Below are 17,863 nucleotides of genomic sequence, written 5' to 3' on the forward strand. Positions count from 1 at the left end.
CATTTTTAGTATATTTTTAAATGATTATATAGTAGTGTACTGTATATTGTAATAAACAGAATAGAGGAAATCAGCTCAAATATACATTATTTAGGTATTAATAATGGTCAGAGAGCCTGTTGTAAGTCCAAGTCGTCGATAAACGAGTACGTTGCTAAGTGAGGAGAGGCTGTAGTTGCATGTGTCCATTTACCTTAACAATAATTATACTGTTCTGTAGTTTATTGTATAAGTTGCTGAAGCTTTGTAAATTACAGTTAACTTTGCTATTTGTTGTTTTGTTTTCTTTCCAGATAATCTTCCCGTTCCACTGGCAGTGCCCATACATCCCACTGTGTCCGCTGGGCCTCTCAGACTTCCTCAATGCCCCCATACCTTTCCTCCTGGGTCTGGACTCCAGATTCTTCGACCTTTATGACCCTCCCCCAGACGTGATTTGCATAGATCTTGACACGGGAGCCATGTCTGTGTGAGTCATTCACTGTCGTTCATATCTTACTCTAATAAGAACCTTCCAGGAGAGAGAGAGGTTGGAAGTCAAATATTTCCTAACATGTGTCCCAGTGTGGTAGGGTCAATAATTTATCCTATTATAATAGAATTCTTAACATTTTTAATAACTTTTTAATAAATTCTCGTTCCATCACTATCTTGCCAGAGGTATGCAGAACTATAGTTCAAAAACTGTAACATATATCCACCTCTCCTTCAGAGTGCAGGCACTGTACTTCCCACCTCCAGGACTCTTAAGTCCAGCTGACTAGACATATGCTATCAGATCTTTAGAAGAGCACATACACATTCAACAGTTAATAATAAAAATAATGTATTTACAATAAATTGGAGCTTAATGTTTGTCGTAGGCATATGATTGAATTTATTATGCGATGTAATATTTACAATAAATTAGTTCCTGTGTTTGTCATGGGCATATGAATGAATTTATGTTTACCTTGTACAGACCTGATGACAAAAAGCACCTTGTCACCAAGATCCTTCCCAATCGTGCGGCTCGTATCCTCCGAGCATCACTAGAGAGCCTCTGCGAGAGAATCATCAAGTTTGAGAAATTACGACAGCAACATTTAAAGTCACAAAAAATTGAGCCGGACAGCAGTATCGATTCGGATTTCAAAATGAAGAGAAAAGAGGTACTGTTTAAAAAAAAAATGAGTACATTAAGTTCTTGTTAAAGTTCACTGTTACAGTTATTCCTTGATTAAACCATGGTTCGATTTACTATATTTCAACTCTGTAATGGGGCAATAGCAATTACAGTAGGACCCCAGTATCCGTGGGTCCGGTATCCATGGTTTCAGTTATCCGCGGTGTACCGTGGCCCACAAATAACCCTTAATTTTGCTTAATAATGGTTTCAAAGTAGTGACGAAAATTCTTCAAAGACTAAGAGAAGCTGTAACATGCTTCACATCAGTGAAAAAATGATAATTCTCCACTTATTGTGCACAATTTATCAATTAAACTTAATAATAGGTATGTACAGGACTTAATATCTGCAGTTTTGGTATCCACGGTAGGTCCTTGGACCATATCCCCCGTAGATACAGGGGTCCTACTGTACTTTGAAGGTCAAACTTAAGATAATTACCCAGCATGAAGGCAACAAGTCCATAACTTTTATTCGTTTATTAACTTTTCAGTACTGATATTGAGTTTATTTACTTACTCAGTGACAGTAGTTATTGATTTGCTTATTTATTTAGCATATTCATATTCTTTTTTTTTTTTTTTTTTTTTTCAACAAGTCGGCCGTCTCCCACCGAGGCAGGGTGACCCAAAAAAGAAAGAAAATCCCCAAAAATAAAATACTTTCATCATCATTCAACACTTTCACCACACTCGCACATTATCACTGTTTTTGCAGAGGTGCTCAGAATACAACAGTTTAGAAGCATACACATATAAAGATACACAACATATCCCTCCAAACTGCCAATATCCCAAACCCCTCCTTTAAAGTGCAGGCATTGTACTTCCCATTTCCAGGACTCAAGTCCGACTATATGAAAATAACCAGTTTCCCTGAATCCCTTCACTAAATATTACCTTGCTCACACTCCAACAGATCGTCAGGTCCCAAGTACCATTCGTCTCCATTCACTCCTATCTAACATGCTCACGCACGCTTGCTGGAAGTCCAAGCCCCTTGCCCACAAAACCTCCTTTACCCCCTCTCTCCAACCCTTTCGAGGACGACCCCTACCCCGCCTTCCTTCCCATATAGATTTATATGCTTTCCATGTCATTCTACTTTGATCCATTCTCTCTAAATGACCAAACCACCTCAACAACTCCTCTTCTGCACTCTGACTAATACTTTTATTAACTCCACACCTTTTCCTAATTTCCACACTCCGAATTTTCTGCATAATATTTACACCACACATTGCCCTTAAACAGGACATCTCCACTGCCTCCAACCGTCTCCTCGCTGCTGCATTTACCACCCAAGCTTCACACCCATATAAGAGTGTTGGTACTACTATACTTTCATACATTCCCTTCTTTGCCTCCATAGATAACATTTTTTGACTCCACATATACCTCAACGCACCACTCACCTTTTTTCCCTCATCAATTCTATGATTAACCTCATCCTTCATAAATCCATCCGCCGACATGTCAACTCCCAAGTATCTGAAAACATTCACTTCTTCCATACTACTCCTCCCCAATTTGATATCCAATTTTTCTTTATCTAAATCATTTGACACCCTCATCACCTTACTCTTTTCTATGTTCACTTTCAACTTTCTACCTTTACACACATTCCCAAACTCATCCACTAACCTTTGCAATTTTTCTTTAGAATCTCCCATAAGCACAGTATCACCAGCAAAAAGTAACTGTGTCAATTCCCATTTTGAATTTGATTCCCCAAAATTTAATCCCACCCCTCTCCCGAACACCCTAGCATTTACTTCTTTTACAACCCCATCTATAAATATATTAAACAACCATGGTGACATTACACATCCTTGTGTAAGACCTACTTTTACCGGGAAGTATTCTCCCTCTCTTCTACACACCCTAACCTGAGCCTCACTATCCTCATAAAAACTCTTTACAGCATTTAATAACTTACCACCTATTCCATATACTTGCAACATCTGCCACATTGCTCCTCTATCCACTCTATCATATTCATATTCATATTCGACTTACAATATTTTTGACTTACAATGGATTCGTCAAACGTAGCTCCTTCATAAGTCGAGGATCACTTGTAGTTCTGAGGGAGTATATATTTAAAAAGTCATCTATAACATAACTGGTAAACCATTTAATGTGCATAGTATATTTTACACAAGCAACTTATGACAACGTTTTGCTCTGACTTGGACCATTGATTAGTTAATGGTCCACGTCAGACAGAAACGTCGCCATGAGTTTTTTCTTCTATGTGCGGGTTATTTGTGTTTTGTTCCAGTCACGGTGTTGTGCCTTTTATTGTTCTTCAATATGATATACCCATGCTGGCTACCATCATACTTCTTGTGGCTGGTGAAGGGCTCTTGATTGAAATAATTGGAGCTACTTGCCCATTCCTTGGATGAAATCTGATTACCTTTGATTTCTTAGGTACAGTGTGATACTACAGATTGAACACTTCCCAAGAATATAATAATAATGTCTTCTATATGCTTTTGACTTTCTCCATCAACTTTTCCTTATTATATATTGTACATTTTTGACTATTTTTGTCTGTTTTTGAAAGTTTAATACATTATAAATTAGACACATTGACTCTAGGCTGAGGGACTGATTACCTCAAACTCCTTTTAATCTTCAACTATTCTCTGTATTGGACTGATGAAGCCACTGTGTGGCAAAACATTTCCACAATAAAGATACCCAAGTGTTGTATGTGTGTCTAATCTATCAGCTTGTCAGTTCTCCGAACCATTTATCTACATTCACTACTTTATAGTTATTCTTCTGGGTCTGTATCTTCTTATTTTGCCAGTGGATTTTCACTTCACTGTCAATCATATATGATTAAATACTCATCTCTTCTGGTGGCAATATAACAGTCACTTCCATGTAGGTCCTTATCGTACTCACATTGTATAACTTTCACCTCACTTTTTGCCTATATATACTGTGTTTTTAAACACTGTGTGTTAGAAGTGATCAAGGTCCCAGGACCAAAACTTTTCTAATAAATATGTCCTAGTGTTTGTTTGTGTGCCTTGCTGAACTAACTTGTCAGTAACTACTACCAAGATTTATACCAATTCTCCAGGGTCTTTCTTCACTCAGGTTTACTGGTTGATTTCTTTTAAGCATATCTAAAGTTTATCCAGCTTTTATCACTGAGGCTTCACTATATGTATTTCACTTGCCTCACAACCCTTCTGTTTAAAGTCATACACTGTAAAAGACTCTGTGGGAATTGGCTCTTACCATAGAAAATGGGAAAATTGTTTATTAACCTCAATGGAAATAAGTCACTGACTTTTTTGGGTTATCCCAGGTTCTCTACACATGCTGCTATGTATGATAATCTATGTAACTGTATTTGTGTATACCTAAATAAACTTACTAAAGAAGTGTGGGTAATGGTTGTGAACCTTGTTGCAGCAACAACTTGATGTGGAGATCCAGGAAGCATTCCTGCGCTTCACTGCTACAATCTTGAAGGGCTACAGTGCATACTTACTGCCAATCGTCTCTGCTAAAGCTGGCGCTGCATGCGATACTTCCTCATTATTTGATCTTGATGGTAAGGAAGATGCTGCTTTTGTTTCAGCACCCTTCAGTGAGGAGGGGTTGGAGGCTGATGAGAGGCTCTTGATCCAAGGAACTAGAGCTACCCTCTCTTGGATCAAAGCTGATTACCTCCCATTACCCCTAGTTCTATATGACCATTATAGTATTTTGTGCTTCCCATTCAATGTAAATCACTCAGTAATTTAGTAACAGTCATGATACTTTTTCTCTTGTGGATGCTTCCCATCCTAGAGGTTATACATCTGCTGTACTTTATCTCCACTTGTTTCATATTAGGACAGTATTCCACAAATTAGCTAGACTATTGAGAATTTATGCCATTCCATGTTTAAGGTAATGAGCACAAACTAACCCACTTGCCCTTATGAATTTGAATTTAATGTACTCTAAAAAAATCTTTGATCTCTGTTTCAGCTTTAAGACAAGTCCCTTCAACTCTCTCTCTCCTCCCTTCCTAATCTATAATTGGGTTGGGTAGCATTGAAAATGAGTTGGGTAGCACCAGCAATGGGTTGGTGATGGGAAGTACAGTGCTGGCACTCTGAAGGGGGGTGTTAATGTTGCAGTTTTATAACTGTAGTGTAAGCATGCCTCTTGCAAGACAGTGATGGAGCGAATGATTAAAATTAAAATTAAAATTCTTAATTTCTCTATTGGTATTATAAAATATTATTGCATATTATAAATTATTTATTACAAGGAAGGCCACTATTATGCCTAGGTATTTCGGGCAGAATAATACTATTTCTTACTCTATATTGACACAGGTTATGGATCATACTGGTATTAAGGTGAAGTTGCTGTAGTGATTAACTAGATTTACAAAAGTGAGGTAGTTCAAAACAGTTAAAAAGTTAATAATTAGTTTATCAATTAATGGGAATGTTCTGGTCTTGGGATGATACAGTTTCTATAATGGAGTGTCTTAGACCGACTTGTGACTAGCTTAAGAATTATGTAGCAAAAGCTATATTCAGAATTTTATGTTAACTGTCATTAGTGTAAATTAGGGGGAGTCACAGATATCAAATAAGCGTATTTTGTTTGGGATATGTGCAAGCTATGGTAGTTTTCATGTGGTTAGCTACCAGTGGGGTGTGTTAGCTACTGGTGGGGTGTGTTAGCTACTGGTGGGGTGTGTTAGCTACTGGTGGGGTGTGTTAGCTACTGGTGGGGTGTGTTAGCTACTGGTGGGGTGTGTTAGCTACTGGTGGGGTGTGTTAGCTACCGGTGGGGTGTGTTAGCTACCGGTGGGGTGTGTTAGCTACCGGTGGGGTGTGTTAGCTACCGGTGGGGTGTGTTAGCTAACGGTGGTGTGTATTAGCTACCTGTGGGGTGTGTATTAGCTACCTGTGGGGTGTGTTAGCTACCTGTGGGGTGTGTTAGCTACCGGTGGGGTGTGTTAGCTACCGGTGGGGTGTATTAGCTACCGGTGGGGTGTGTTAGCTACCGGTGGAGTGTGTTAGCTACCGGTGGGGTGTATTAGCTACCGGTGGGGTGTGTTAGGAAGATAAGGTGTTTTTTAACATTGCTTTTGACAATGGTGGTTGAGTCAGCAGTTCTAAAGTTTTCAGGCAGGGAGTTCCAGATTTTAGGCCCTTTTATGTATGTACATTGAATTTTTGTATAAATTTAGCCAGACACGGGGAATGTCATAGAGATGTTTGTGTCTAGTATAATGCCTATTGGTCTTGTCACAACTATCAAGAAAGTGTTTTAGTTCAGGGTTAATATTGGAATTTATAGTTGTGTAAATGTAGATTGCAGAATAGTAAGTGTGGATGTTCTGAACAGTGAGTAAGTTTAGGTCTTTGGAGAGTGGGGGGGGGGGGTTGCCTAGCATTGGATTGTGTGATAATTCTTACTGCGGCTTTTTGTTGGGTTATTATTGGCTTTAAGTGGGTAATTACTGTTGATCCCCAAGCACAAATGGTATATGTGAGGTAGAGATAGATGTGTGAATAGTAGTAGTGCTGATTGTGGTACGTAGTAACGTATCTTAGAGAGGATCCCAACAGTTTTGGATACTTTTTTTTATGTGTTGGATATGGGTGCTGAAATTCAGGGTGCTGTCTAGGTGTAGGCCCAGGAATTTGTCCTCATTATGCTTAGCAGTAGGGGCACTGTCAGTCTTAATGTTGAGTTGTGCAACACCTGCTCTGTTACCAAACAGAATATAGAAGGTTTTGTCAGTGTTAAGTGTAAGCTTATTGGCAGTCATCCAGGTTGATATTTTCAGGAGCTCTTCATTAACTATGGTGTTGAGTGAGGCAAGATTTGGGTGGGAGATGACATAAGTTGTGTCGTCATCAAAGATAATTGGTTTCAGGTGTTGTGATATGTTGGGAAGATCACTGATGTATAAGAGGAAGATCAGGGGACCAAGGACACTTACCTGAGGTACTCCAGTATCAAGTGGCCATGATGATGAGGTTGTGTCCTTAATGGAGACGTTGATAAATTAGACACGTGCAACTCTCGGGTATCTTTATTGAGAAAACGTTTCACCACACAGTGGCTTCATCAGTCCATACAAAGGAGAAACGTGAAGAACAAGAGGAGAATGAGGTAATCAGTCCCTCACCCTTGAGTCAATGTGGTCAGTCCATCAATCTTAAATAGAATACAGCATATGTGCAGAGAGTAGCTTGTATACCGTAGGCAGGAGAGGTGCAGCAGTCATAGGTGGTGTCACATTTGTCCAATGTGGAAGTAGGTCGTGCCCATTCATCTACAATCCTGTCAGATACTGCAACTTCTTGGGATCTTAATACTTGGGAATTCTTCGCTTGCCTAACCCTTGGGCACGACCTACTTCCACATTGGACAAATGTGACACCACCTATGACTGCTGCACCTCTCCTGCCTACGGTATATAAGCTACTTCTCCGCACATATGCTGTAGTCTATTCAAGATTGATGGACTGACCACATCGACTCAAGGTTGAGGGACTGATTACCTCATTCTCCTCCTGTTCTTCACGTTTCTCCTTTGTATGGACTGATGAAGCCACTGTGGCGTGAAACGTTTCTTCAGTAAAGATAGCCGAGAGTTGCACATGTCTAATTTATCAACGTGTCGGTTCTCTGAACCATTCATCTTAATGGCGATGTATTGATGCCTGTTAGTAAGGTAGGATTTGAAATGTGTAAGTGCATGGCCTCTTATACCATAATGGTCAAGTTTGTGGAGTAGGATGCTGTGGTCTACTGTGTCAAAAGCTTTTCTTAGGTCAATAAACAGTCCTAATAGATATTCCTTATTTTCTAGTGCAGTGTAGAGCAGGTCTAGCATTTTTACTATTGCATCATTTGTGCTTTTGTTTTTCCTGAAGCCAAATTGGAAGGGGTTGAGTATGCTTTGTGCTGTTATAAATGAATAGTCTCTTGTGCACTAGTTTCTCGAAGATTTTGGATAGTAACAGCAAGTTTGATATTGGCTTGTAGTTATTTACATCTCTGGGGTCACCTTCCACCTAGTGTCGGGAAGGTGCTAGTTTCTTGGGATTTGTTAAAAAGTAATGAAATAGCAGGCGAAAGGGCATGAGCTGCTCACTTGTACAATAATGGTGGGACTTGAGATAGATTCCCTGATTTATTTTTAAGTGACTTGATAATCAAAGTGACTTTGGTGGGTTTGGTATGTGTAAGATAGACAGAGGATGGGAAATTTCCATTTAAGTAGTCACTTGCTCGGGCATTGGTACCTGGGATTTTACTGGCAAGGTTTGATCCTATGGTTGAGAAGAAGTCATTTATCTTGTTGACTGTATCAATAGGCTGTAATTGTGATTTATTTGATTTAGTTAGAACAGTATCCCTGTTTTTTTTTCAGTTTGTGGTTGCCTAGAATCTGAGAGAGTGTTTTCCAGGTCTTTATGTCTCCTCTTGTATTAGTGAATCTGCTGGAATAGAGTAATTGCTTGGCCTTTCTTATCAGTTTGGTGAGAACTGGTGCATAGTGTTTAACAATATCTTTGTGTATTAAACCCTTCCTATATTGCTTTTCATACTGATGTTTCTTATCATTATAGACCTTAGTTTGCTGTTAGTTAGCCATGGGCATCCTGGCCGTTTATTCGTAATCTGTTTTATTTTTATAGGACAATGTTTGTTATATAGTCTAAGTAATTTTTTAAGAAATTTGTCAATCCAGTCATCGATACCATTGGCATTGGAGAATTCTGTAAGCCAGCCAACTGTCTGTAGCTCTATTGTGAAGTTACTTATTGAGGCCTCATCATGAAGTCTAAAAGAAATTTTGTTGTATTCAAGCAGTTGTTTACCAATGTTTGTTAAGAGGAAGGTGGGGCAAAGGCGTCGCTAGAGTTGGTGTCACCTGGGGCGGAATCTCTGGTGTCACCCCCATGAAATTCAAGGGTGGGGGGATGGGGGGGTTAAACTCCAGTTATGTCACTACTGTATGACCAGTGACAAACGTTTAACAATGAGAACGTTTAACCCTTTCAGGGTCGAAAGGCCCTCTCCCAGACTTGTTCTCAGGGTCGCCAAATTTTCAAAAGAAAAAAAAATTATTTTTTCTTATGAAAAGATAGAGAATCTTTTCCCAATCATAATGACACCGAAAATATGAAATTTGATGGAAAACTTATGGAATTATGCTCTCGCAAAGGTAGCGGTCTCGACGATGTTTACGCATCGACGATTTTGCCCACTTTGAGCCCTATTTTCGGCCAATTCCAGTGTACTAGTCGAAAAAAATCATAACTATTTCGCTAGAACTCCATTTTTTTTCTATTGAATGTGTACAAGAAACCACCCATTTACTGATTTCAACTATCCAATAAAGTGGTCAGAATTTAGCAATTTTGCCAATTTCACACAAATTTCAAAAGATGCCAATTTCCAAATAGGGTCCAGAATAAACAAGAAAGACATTCCTGGCACTAAAATAACATTTCCTCTGTTCATTAGTCACGTCCCCAGGCCCCTCTTACATTCTTTTGCTTTCCACTTTGAATTTTTATTCTCACAAAAAATAGAAGATTTACTGTGATGCAGACTACTGCATTAGTGTAGAAATGGTATAAATAATATCAGCGCACTTGTGAAAGAATATTAGACTCACCAGTTGACGTGTATTGGACGCGTAGCATGATTTGTTTACTTTTGAACTTTGGCAAAAATTGAAGATTTCTGCTTCTTTGAGCTCAATTTCAAGGTACTTTTCATTGTAAACCCAATCAAAATCATGTCAATTTCTGTAATATGTTTCCCATTCTATAAAATGAGACCAGGAAAACTAGAATACCATCATAAATACCATACAAAAATACAGTGCAAAGTCGCTGTTTTAAACCAAAAACACTGTCAAAGTTTTTTTTTTTCTCATTACGCACTGTGTGCTGCAGGATTTTTTTATACTGCACACACTGACCACATAGACCCATTCTTTCATATGTAGGCCTACCATCTTTCTCTCGCTAGATTTGAGGGCGCTAGAATTTAGGCGTACTAGTACATCAATAACCCTGGTGTGTAAGTCGTACTGGTACGTCAGAAACTCTGAAAGGGTTAAGGGCAATAAACTGAACAGGAGAATATTTCTGAACTTTATTAATGATGAAATAAATAATCGTAATAATATTGAGGAAACATAAACTCAAATACCACTTTGGGTACAGGTAACAGATCGTACATTTATTCATCTTCAACAATGCAAAAAAAAAAAAAAATAAAAAAACTTGAAAAATAAAGAAAAACATTGCAATATCAGAGAAACACTAGTTCCGATTTGACCTCAAGTGCAGATAACATCTCAGTGAATCTGATCTTACATTTGACCTTGAGTACAGGTATTATCTCAGTGAATCTGATCTTACATTTGACCTTGAGTACAGGTAACATCTTGGTGAATCTGATCTTACATTTGACCTTGAGTACAGGTAACATCTTGGTGAATCTGATCTTACATTTGATCTTGAGTACAGGTAGTATCTCAGTGAATCTGATCTTACATTTCCTTGTCTTCAATTATACAAAATTATCTATCACATCATCAAAATCGATGATTTTCCCTATATAGGCTTGTTTGTGCTATGTTAATATATAATAGGCTATATAAAAACGAAGGCTTCTTCTCTTATGTTGGTGCAGCACTGTTTTGGGCATTAGTGTCACCTTTTTTAGAGGCTCTATTGTGTCACCCCCTAAATGGTGTCACCCGGGGTGGCCCGCCCCCCCGCCCCCTCCTTACGACGCCTCTGAGGTGGGGTAGTGGTCAGTAGTGCTGTCTGTGATTATTCCTGATTTAAGGGGGGATAGTATATTGGTCTATATATGGTCAGTTATGGTTGCAGTTGTCTCTGTCAGCCTGGTTGGTTTAGTTGTAGATGGTATGAGGAGTGTGCTGTTCATATTGTTGATGAAATCTGTTACTGGTTGGTTATGTTAGGCCAAGGTTGATGTTGAAGTCTCCAGCTAAGAGTAGGTGGTGCTTGTTCAGTTGGTTGTTTATTATTAGTGTCTTTAATTTATCACTAAAATTTGGGATGTTTGTATGTGGCATCTGGTAAATGGTACCTACTAGGGATGTATCAGATGTGAAAATTTAAGATATCCGTGGATGCGGATGTGTATTAGGATGTCTTGCTTACTTATTCTGCGGATGCGGATATCTGCTTATACTAAGATGTGGATGCAGATTGTGGATGTCACATCTTGACATCCGTGCGAAATGTGGATGCAGATGCGGATTTTGCAAGGTAGTCATAAAACACCAGATTTTGTTTTTTTACCATATGGCAAATATTTTTATTACATAATGCTCGTGCATATCATTGCATATCAATGAGGAATAAAAGTTTCGCTGCTTTATCCTGTATTGTGGAGCAGCTTCAGCCATCAGTCTCATGAATCCAATGTCCTCAACATGGCTGAAGGGTAAATCATCCATAACTAGTATTTCTGTGACACATTTATCCAGTTTCTTTGATTTAGGGTTGGAAGCATCCCACAGTTTTGCACTCTGGAAATATTCTCCCACATTCCTTTGCTTTAAGTCTGCCTTTACTTTTTGCATAGGAGTCTTTTCTGTCTTTGGTTTCTCCTTTGACTGCCTTTTTTCTTCTGCTTCTAATTCTTCAAACTGTTCTTTATGTATTGATGTTAAATGGTTCTTCAAAGATGTTCCACATCCCTTTCGTGAATAATCTTTTTTGCACAAAAGACACTGCACCACATCATTTGATTGTTGCAGGAAACAGTTCCACACTTTACTAGTTTTTGAAGCCATTGTATATTACTTGTAGACAAAGAGAGGAGCTTACGACGACGTTTACAAAGTCACACTAACAAAAAAAGAGAGTAGGAGCGACTATATATAGGCCAGCAGACAGGGACGGGAGCAAGAGAGGTAGTAGTGGAGGTAGTAGTAGTGGTAGTAGTAGTAGTAGAGTCAGTCAAATACTAAGAAAGAGGAGCACTGCAAATAAGCATGAGAATAGTAGTGATGTCGTCATCACTACTATTCTCATGCTTATTTGTATTTAACACTATTTCAGCAATTTCACCATCACTCAAGGAATGCACAACAGGTGGAGTTATGATAAATGGTTTTGAAAACCAACAAGTTGAAGAATTAAGACACTAGTGCAACATATGGGAATCTTTATTGAAGAAACATTTCGCCACACAGTAGCTTCATCAGTCCAGTACAATGAAGTCACTGTGTGGCAAAACGTTTCTTCAATAAAGATTCCCACATGATGCACAGGTGGAGTTATGAAGAGATGACTGACGCTCCACACATAGGAAAGAAGGAACACTGCAGCAGGCCTACCAACCCATGCAAGGCAGGTCCAATTCTCCCACCTTGGGTAGTTTCAAATTTAGGTTGGATTAATACACGAGTGAGAGGGGTTGGATTTGAGTGGGACTTGCACGTGAGTAAATAGAAAGAAGAAACACTGCATCAGGCCTGTTGGCCCATACTATGTAGGTCCTTCACAGTCCATCCCACTAACAGAATATTTGCCCAACCCAATTTTCAGTGCTACCCAAGCAATAAGCTTTGATAATTCTACTCATGTACAAGTCCCACTCAAATCCAACCCCTCTCACTCATGTGTTCATCCAACCTAATATGTTTATCAAACACTATTTACCCCCCCTTTTATTAATTCCTGTTCTCCATTTATACACCTCCACAGTGTGTGTGACTGTGTGTTACTCTGTGTGTGAGTCTCACACACACAGTCGCACATGGCACACATGGCACATGGAAATAGGGTAGTTGACGAGTGGGACAGTCTGCCTAGTAGGGCTAAAGCCTTGGGTAGTTTCAAATTTAGGATGGATAAATACATGAGTGAGAGATGTTGGATTTGAGTGGGACTTGCACATGAGTAAATAGAATTATCAAAGCTTATTTCTTGGGTAGCATTGAAAATTGGGTTGGGCAAATATTCTATTAGTGGTATGGATTCTGAAGGACCTGCCTAGTATGGGCCAACAGGCCTAGTGCAGTGTTCCTCCTTTCTTATGTCCTCTCTCTCTGCACAGGTCATTAAGTTATAAGATTTGAAGCTAGCAATATAAATTTGTGAAGCTTAGCATAAGAACAAGTATGTTGGAAATAAACATGCAAGCTCTGTAATTTAGGTTATAATATCCGACACATACTCTTTGTTTGGGGCGGATGCAGATGCAGATGCAGATGTTTATTTAATCGTGATTCCGGATGCGAATATCTCGTTTAGAAACATGGGGATGCGGATGTAAGAAATTGTGCAGATGTTCCGCGGATGTGGATACGGATATCCGATACATCCCTTGTACCTACTGTAATAGGAGTCTTAAGGTTTTTTGCAGTAAAATTTGAAAAAATATATTCTCCGTATTCATCACTAAAGCAAGTGGTGTTATAACAAGATAGTTCGTTAGAGTAATAGATTGCAATACCTCCCCCAACTTGGTGTAGTCTGCAGTTATGGATTGCTGTGTATCCCGGTAGTGGTGATGAAAGCTTTTCTTTTTTGGGCCGCCCTGCCTTGGTGGGAAATAGCTGATGTGTTAATAAAAAAATAAAGCATTAACCCTTTCAGGGTCAAGAGGCTCTCTCCTAAACCTGTTCTCAGGGTCAAAAATTTTTCAGAAAAAAAAATGATTTTTCTTATGAAAAGATAGAGAATGTTTTCCTGATCATAATGACACCAAAAGTATGAAATTTGGTGGAAAACTTAGGGAATTATGCTCTCGCGAAGTTAGCGGTCTCGACGATGTTTACGCATTGGCGATTTCGCCCACTTTGAGCCCTATTTTCAGTCAATTCCAATGTACTAGTCGACAAAAATCATAGCTATTTTGCTTGAACTCCATTTTCTCTATCGAATGAGTAAAAGAAACCACCCATTTACCAATTTCAACTATCCTATAAGGTGGTCAGAAATTAGCAATTTTGCCAATTTCACACAAGTTTCAAAAGATGCCAATTTCCAAATAGGGTCCAGAATAAACAAGACAGACATTCCTGGCACTAAAATAACATTTTCTCTGTTCATTAATCATGTTCCCATGCCCCTCTTACATTTCTTTTGCTTTCCACTTTGAATTTTTATTCTCACAAAAAATAAAAATGTTATGCAGACCACTGCATTAGTGTAGAAATGGTATAAATAATATCAGCGCACTTGTGAAAGAATATTAGACTCGCCAGTTGACGCTTATTGGACGCGTGGCATAATTTGTTCACTTTTGAACTTTGGCAAAAATCGAACATTTCTGCTACTTTGAGCTCAATTTCAAGGTACTTTTTATTGTGAAACCAATCAAAATCATCTCAATTTCTGTAATATGTCTTCCATTCTATAAAATGAGACCCGGAAAACTGGAATACAACCATAAATACTATATGAAAATACAGTGGACCCCCCGTTAACGATTTTAATCCGTGCAAGAGGGGTAATTGTTATGCGAAATAATCGCTATGTGAATGAATTTTCCCCATAAGAAATAATGGAAATCAAATTAATCCGTGCAAGACACCCAAAAGTATGAAAAAAAAAATTTTACCACATGAAATATACATTTTCCCACACACAAAGAGAAGGATACATGCACAATAGTAGAGTAGTACATGCACAGTATATATTGTGCATGTACTAGTCTACTAAATGAAGAATAAATGACACTTACCTTTATTGAAGATGCAGCAATGACTGATGAGACACTGTGTCCTGGGAGTGCCTTTTCCTCCTGAGTACTGTAGGTCCTGTTTGGCATTTTCTTCCAGAACAGGCCTTATCACACTGTGTATGCCACTACGATTCTTAAATCTCTCAAACCAACCTTTGCTGGCTTTAAATTCACCAATATGAGCACTAGTTCCAGGCATTTTTCCCTGTTCACCTGGGTGTTAGTCGACTTGTGTGGGTTGCATCCTGGGAGACAAGATTAAGGACCCCAATGGAAATAAGTTAGACAGTCTTCGATGACACTGACTTTTTTGGGTTATCCTGCGTGGCAAATCCTCTGGGGTTAATTGTTTCTTGGTATTCTCAATAAGCCACACCAACAACGGTGCTACAGCAGCAGCAGCAGCAGCAGCTGACAGTGCAGCAGCAGCAGCAGCTGTACCACCAATAGTAGCGATGGTTGATTGGGGTTTATTATACAACCTGGCCAGCTCGGAGACATGCACTCCACTTTCATACTTATCAATGATCTTTTTCTTCATCTCTATTGTAATTCTCACCCTTATTGCTGTAGGGTTGGCACTAGAAGCTTTCTTGGGGCCCATGGTCACTTATTTTCCAGAAAAAGCACCGAAAACACTGTAATAATACGAAATATTCCGATTGTATGCTTGGATGTTACCGCGGAGGCTGGCTGGTAAACAATGCCACCGGCGGAACATGTGAGCGTGGCTCAGGCCGCGTCTCGGACGAAAATCGGTAAGCGGGTTTTTAAGCGGTATGTGAGGCAAAATTTTTGCGATTAAAGTAAGCGGTATGCGAAATAATCGCTATGTGATGCCATCGTTATGCGGGGGTCCACTGTACAGTGCAAAGTCGCTGTTTTAAACCAAAAACACTGTCAAAGTTTTTTTTTTCTCATTACGTACTGTGTGCTGCAGGATTTTTTTATACTGCACACACTGACCACATAGACCCATTCTTTCATATGTAGGCCTACCATCTTTCTCTCGCTAGATTTGAGGGCGCTAGAATTTAGGCGTACTAGTACGTCAATAACCCTGGTGTGTAAGTCGTACTGGTACGTCAGAAACTCTGAAAGGGTTAAGGGCCATAAACTGAACAGGAGAATATTTCTGAACTTTATTAATGATAAAATAAATAATCGTAGTAATATTGAGGAAACATAAACTCAGATACCACTTTGGGTACAGGTAACAGATCGTACATTTATTCATCTTCAACAATGCAAAAAAAAAAAAAAATAAAAAAAATAAACTTGAAAAATAAAGAAAAACATTGCAATATCAGAGAAACACTAGTTCCGATTTGACCTCAAGTGCAGATAACATCTCAGTGAATCTGATCTTACATTTGACCTTGAGTACAGGTATTATCTCAGTGAATCTGATCTTACATTTGACCTTGAGTACAGGTAACATCTTGGTGAGTCTGATCTTACATTTGACCTTGAGTACAGGTAACATCTCACGGAAACCCTGAAAGAGTTAAAAATGGCTTGAGTGACGTTAAAAGTAGATTGGGCAAATATTTTTATAAGTGGGTTTGAGTTTGAGAAGGACTTACCCAGTATGGGCCAGTAGGCTTGATGCAATGTTCCTCCATTCTTATGTTCTTATGTTTTTAAAAGAAGACAGAGAAGCTTTTCTATAATTTGGGAAGAGGGAACTGTAAACCACATTTCAGTCCATCTTAGACCATTATCAAGCCTAGGATGAACCCGAATGCAAGCTTAATTTTTTATTATCAAATTTTAGGCCAGGTGTAAGTTGTACTAGCCATTATATTGTGACTTCTATTCCTCATACACAGTAATACCTTGCTGTATGTGGGGTTGTTGTGAGCTAGTTTATGCTTTCACGTGATGACCCGGTTTCAGTCAGTGTTCCGTGTTTGTTTTATATTGGCTCCTGTGTGATCAGTGCAATTTGGAACACGTGAGTATGAGGCAATACAGTACACTTTGAGATTACTGCAGCTTCTGATGTAGGAGGGCCCTGCTTATACAGTAGGTTAGATTCCAGGTTAATGCTTTAAAGTGAAAATTGGTGTAAAGTGAAACAGCTTTTATCACTTTCAAATGCATATAAAAGCCTGATAAGATATATTAAGTGAGTAATAGAGCTAGGCCTAAAAATTGCATATACACTACACACATTACTTACCTTAAAATATTTTCATCCTTAGCTTATAGTTAGTGGTGAATATATTTATTGTAGGAAGTCTGAATAAATGAATAGATATAACTAAAAACCACAGTATAGCAAAGTGCTGTAAAATGGGGCCCTCCTCTATATACACCATTCTCCTGGAATCCATCTATTGTATAAAGTGAGAGGGATACCCATTGTGGAATAGGGAGCAGGAATTATTGTTGTGTAGTGGTATTTTGTTATGCAATGGCAAAAACTTAACCAGTGTTATTTTGTAAATTATATTCTAATCTATAGTGATTTTTCTTAGTGTTTTCATAATGCAATTAAAAATATTTTTGTACTGCAATTAAAAATATTTTTGTTTTGCAGCTTTTGTAAAATCCAGAGACAAGAAGTACCACAAATTTTATCAGCTGTTGGTGAATACACAGATGTTCAGCAAGTTTATAGAAGAACGCTCGTTTGTGTCGGATAAGGATGCATCCCTGGCATTCTTCGATGACTGTGCCGAGAAGGTTAGGGACGAGGGTACAGAAAGTCACCAACTTAAAAGCACATTAAGGACCTCCTAAATGGTGTATAATATTCATAATAGAGGAAGTCTTCAACTTACAAACACGTTGAGGACCTTCTGTATTGTGTATAATAATGATGATATACACCATAATGATATAATGGTATTGTACACATTACAAAAGATTCTCAACATACACAAATAACTTGCACATAGGAGAGAGGAGCTAACAACGATGTTTCAGTCCGACTTGGACCATTTAC

The 17,863-nt window shown here is 38.7% G+C and overlaps 1 protein-coding gene across 4 annotated transcripts in view; it reads left to right on the forward strand.

Moving 5' to 3' along the window:
- Crag (DENN domain-containing protein Crag) overlaps positions 1 to 17,863 on the forward strand; it is a 201,919-nt gene that overhangs the window by 30,601 nt on the left and 153,455 nt on the right. For all 4 annotated transcript variants that reach the window (XM_070098409.1, XM_070098410.1, XM_070098412.1 and 1 more), the window contains exons 9-12: positions 294 to 469; positions 962 to 1,151; positions 4,606 to 4,747; positions 17,456 to 17,601. In XM_070098409.1, coding sequence (XP_069954510.1) covers positions 294 to 469; positions 962 to 1,151; positions 4,606 to 4,747; positions 17,456 to 17,601 — 654 coding nt within the window. The remainder of the gene's footprint in view (positions 1 to 293; positions 470 to 961; positions 1,152 to 4,605; positions 4,748 to 17,455; positions 17,602 to 17,863) is intronic.

This window comes from Cherax quadricarinatus, chromosome 62 (assembly GCF_038502225.1).
Source record: "Cherax quadricarinatus isolate ZL_2023a chromosome 62, ASM3850222v1, whole genome shotgun sequence".
In the NCBI taxonomy this organism is placed as follows: domain Eukaryota; kingdom Metazoa; phylum Arthropoda; class Malacostraca; order Decapoda; family Parastacidae; genus Cherax; species Cherax quadricarinatus.